The sequence below is a fragment of the Glossina fuscipes genome, unplaced genomic scaffold (genome assembly GCF_014805625.2).
Source record: "Glossina fuscipes isolate IAEA_lab_2018 unplaced genomic scaffold, Yale_Gfus_2 55416, whole genome shotgun sequence".
In the NCBI taxonomy this organism is placed as follows: domain Eukaryota; kingdom Metazoa; phylum Arthropoda; class Insecta; order Diptera; family Glossinidae; genus Glossina; species Glossina fuscipes.
This window is the reverse complement of record NW_024000293.1, coordinates 1-4,298: the sequence shown is the minus strand read 5'-3', so window position 1 is coordinate 4,298 and position 4,298 is coordinate 1. Positions and strand designations below refer to the sequence as shown.

Genomic DNA, 4,298 nt, shown 5'->3' with positions numbered 1-4,298 from the left:
TCGCATATGGTACAAAGACTTCAAAGAAGGCCGAGAACTAGTTCAATAAAAGTCGTATCTCGGACGACTACCTACGAAAGCTAGGAAAGAAAAACCGAACATTTGTCTTTCAAAAATCGACAATTGATAGTTAGGAACGTTTATGATGAGTCTACGGTCATTTCATTTGGATCTTGTCCAAACGGTTTCAAAACAAATGTTTCGGGCGTGGAACCAGCTTGAAATTTTGATTGGTTCGAAAAAGACTCAATTGCATCAAATAACACATCGTTGCCTTTTCATTTGTGAAACAATAACCTTTGACTACCAGGACATCAAGAACTGGATCGCTATCCTCTTCTTCTACTTTTGTGAGTCAGCAAATCAAGAACAGATGAGTTGCTGAGTTGAGCAAAAAAGATTCAATGTGAACTCGAGTTTCTCTGTTTGAACCTTAATTAAGTTGACAGATAGCTTGATTATGAATGCATATAGGTACACATACTATCTTCTTGTCAAGAGAGAGAGAGAGAGAGAGAGAGAGAGAGAGAGAGAGAGAGAGAGAGAGATTTTAATTCTGTTGTTGTTTGTAATTGGGTTATTGTTGTTAAGATATTTCCAAGACGACGCGTTAGGAGATTGCTGTATGAACATTGAATTTTTTAAAATGAAAGCGAGGAAGTTATCTTTTGACTTTTGTTTTCATAACACACTTTGCCATCGGATTTGAGAAACCGGATCTTCTCTCTCTCTCTCTGATTTTATTAAAATGACATTCGGAAAGATTCCGCAGGTTTTCTTGATTTATTGTGATTGTGTAGACTTATAAACGTTGGTTATATGTTTTCAAACAACAAACCTATATGTATTCTAATATTTTAACGGAAGAGAAAGAAAAGGTTAACGAAAATAATTAGCTTGACTTCGAGCCATACGTTAACTTTGATTATTTCGATGATGTCATAAGTGCTTCTATATTTTGTATTTGCCGCGAAAAGGCGGCAGCCGACGGTATTTAATACAATGTATATATATTCGACAATGGATTCCATTAAAAGGAAAGTTCTTTTAATAAATAATTAAACGCTGTAATGAATTGAAATCAATTGTTAGAGCAATAGGCATCTCCGTTATTAGTCTAGTCATCTAATACACATTTACATATATATTTGTTTATTTATATGAGTTCATTTCGTCTACGCGCTTCGATATTTTTGTTTTGACTAATTCTCGGTTAGATAACCGAGATAGATATAATGATTCTTCTTATTTACATATCTATAATATTTATAAATAATTTCGTTTTCATATATTTACTAACAACAAATACATTTTTTTTAATTCATTGGATTTTTTCCTTTTTGCCTGTCGAATGTTGTTATCAATTTATTATATTTTTGCTTTTTTTTGTTTTTTTTGTTTTTGATTATAATACAAAACTATTCAACTAATATATCGGCGGCTTTCTTATAATTTCTTATATTTATGTCTAGTTTTTTGTTTATATTGTTATTATTATTATTATTATTATTCTTTAGTATGATTATTTATAATTTTTCAGTTACTTTCTATTTTCAGAGGCTTTCTGGCAGTTCTACTAAAGTTTTTTATTCAATCATTGATTCATTTATTATTATTGTCCTTAATTCGTTTGCATGGATCATCTGCATACACTGCTATCATCGCCGGCACATATTGAATGAGGCGCTGCCAGAAACAATTTACCATTCGAACAGGCACATAACTGAAAGACACGATGTAAATGTTCATGATTTTGTGCAGTTCCCGCAAGAGGTAGCTGAGCTGTTCTTAGGTTAGGCATAAAAATCTTTGACGATTCGAAATGTAACTGTTAACGGAATGTTTGCAAACGATAAAAAATCAGTCAGTAAAAAAATCAATTTTTTGTTCAGAAATTTTTTTCACAAAATTATCGAAAAAAATGTATAATTCAAATTTTTACTATGTTTATATATATACATACGGTATATATACATGCGTACGAATGATATACTTTTTGTTATGTTTAATTAAATTTTTAAAGTATTATAAGTAAATATTGCAGTTTTTAAAGGAAGCGCTCAATTCTTTGTAGCCCTCACCGATGGATGAGAAGGATATACATTTTACCAAAAAGGTTGCAACGCCTGCAAGTAAGTTTCAGAGACCCTACAAAGTATATATATTCTTAATTGATATTCTTGATCAAATTCTAAATCGATTTACTCGTGTCCGTCTGTCCGTCCGTATTGGCAGAAATATGTGAAGTTCTTGCACGTGCTATAGCACTTAAATTTAGAAAAATTTGACCGTATATTGTATGATCGATGAACCACACAATAAATTGACCACACCAACCCAATATTATAGTGTATTAAAATTTAATTGCTTTTTCAATACGTCTATAACGCGTAGAAACAAGTTTCAAAAGCCCCATAAAGTATGTAAATTCTTGGCCAGCTTCCAATTTATAATGCACCTATACATGTCCGCCTGTACGTCTACCCATCCGTGAGTATGCGCAACTGCACAGCATTTGTGATAAACACTCTCTCTTTAGCGAAAATGAAGATATCGCCCACAAATTTGCAAAACAATTTGGAAGTGACCTAAACTTTTCAAACGCCCACGCACGACAATAAAAAAAAATCTGCCTCGCCCACTTCATATTATGGAGCATGAAAGCTTCATTCTTTTATTACTAATAAAGTAAACGTTGAAAATTATTTTACACATTCTTCACGCAAGGATAAATTTTCTGGCGAGAAAATATGCTTATTCTAAAATAAATGTGTTGCAGTCCACAATCTGGCGGGTTTGTATTGTTTTACCAGTGAAATCAAACCGGCGTCAAATAAAAGGATGAGGCGAGCTAAGTACATTAATCCTTTATTACATATGGAGGACGTTACGACGTGATGGACTAATTTCCCCTTAGCAATCCTGTCAATATAGGTATCAAACGAAAAGACTTGGGTACCGCAACGCGAATCATAGCAAACTAAAATAAATTGCGTAAACTAATTCGTATATATAAAAACACAATTATTCCATTTACTTTTATAGTTATCCGTAATACCAGGTTTACCGCATCGTAGTAAGGTAAATGGATGGTGGTGGGCATACAACTTTTACCTCCAGCGAAATATAACTTTCTTACTTGCTTTTTTGTAGGACGAACCACCCAAGTAATGCTTGCTGAGCGTGTAGCAAAGTGAGGATCATGAAGAAATTGGGGAGAAGAGATAGAGAGTGTTAGGTGTATGCTCGATTTGTACATGTTATGCGTTTAATGGCAGAATATTCAATATACCTACTACCTATCGCCCTGAGCATTAAGCGCGCGTACGCCGACTTACAGCTCGCGGCTCTCAATAACTTGACTATGCGGTAGTGGCTTACTCCGATCGATTATTTTTTTTAAGAAGAATTTGTTGTTGTTTGAACAAAAATAGGCAGGAATCAAGTTATTAGAGAAAATCGAATTGGAAAACAGAAATTTTTACAAACAAAACAAACAAACAAACAACAAAATTCTCCCTTCTTTGTCTCCCTAAATTTGCTATATATGTTATCCAAGAGACTTTTATTTTATATTTTTAAGTTTTTCATTTTCATATGCAATTGAAAGGCAATTGAAAACAAGGAAATCGTGGAATCGAAAAAGCTGTGGCTGCTACCTAAAGGCACATCCCTTCACTATTTCCTAAACTTTAAGTTATTTAACAGTTTACGTTTAACGCTCCGAAATGATATACTCTATGCATATACTTACGCTGCCATCAATCGTGCTCAATTTAACATCCTCTAGAGCAGTCAATTCAATACCGCCTGCACGTGATTGTAAATTAATGTCTTTTGCTGCTGTTATTTCCAATTCTCGCGTAGGTGACTCCAATCTATAATAAAAACAAAACGGAAAGTGATATAGTGATATAGTTAACCGATTATAGAACCATTTGAATTTTAAATGCCGCGCCATCCATTTCGTGGTGTCGAAAGCATACGTAAATAAAACTCATTTCTAATTCTTGATCAAAAATTGTTTCAATTTATTGTTTTGAGCTTGTCATTATTTGTGGTATTTAATATCAGTTTGGGGAAAAACAAATCCACTATTTTTTTGGTAGATGGCTGCACTGATAGATTTCTCATAAAGTATCGATCAAACAATTTCATATTTATGCTCGTTGGATAGGTGACATTTCGCAGTAAAAAAAATTCTTTTGCTCTTTTTTGTTTGGTGCATTCAGTTGTGAGTTACAGCGTGTTAAAAATGGAAGTGAACAAAGAGAAGATTCGGTACATTTTACAGTTTT

General features: G+C 33.3%; 1 protein-coding gene across 1 annotated transcript; it reads right to left on the bottom strand.

Annotated features, from left to right (window-relative positions):
- Positions 1-1,332: 1,332 nt before the first annotated feature.
- On the bottom strand, positions 1,333-3,976 carry LOC119643107 (delta-sarcoglycan-like). Its single transcript, XM_038042456.1, has 2 exons — positions 3,755-3,976; positions 1,333-1,828 (listed from the first exon to the last, which is right to left on the bottom strand). Exons 1-2 carry the CDS (start codon positions 3,959-3,961, stop codon positions 1,640-1,642), a joined length of 396 nt encoding a protein of 131 aa, XP_037898384.1. The 5' UTR covers positions 3,962-3,976; the 3' UTR covers positions 1,333-1,639.
- Positions 3,977-4,298: the final 322 nt, after the last annotated feature.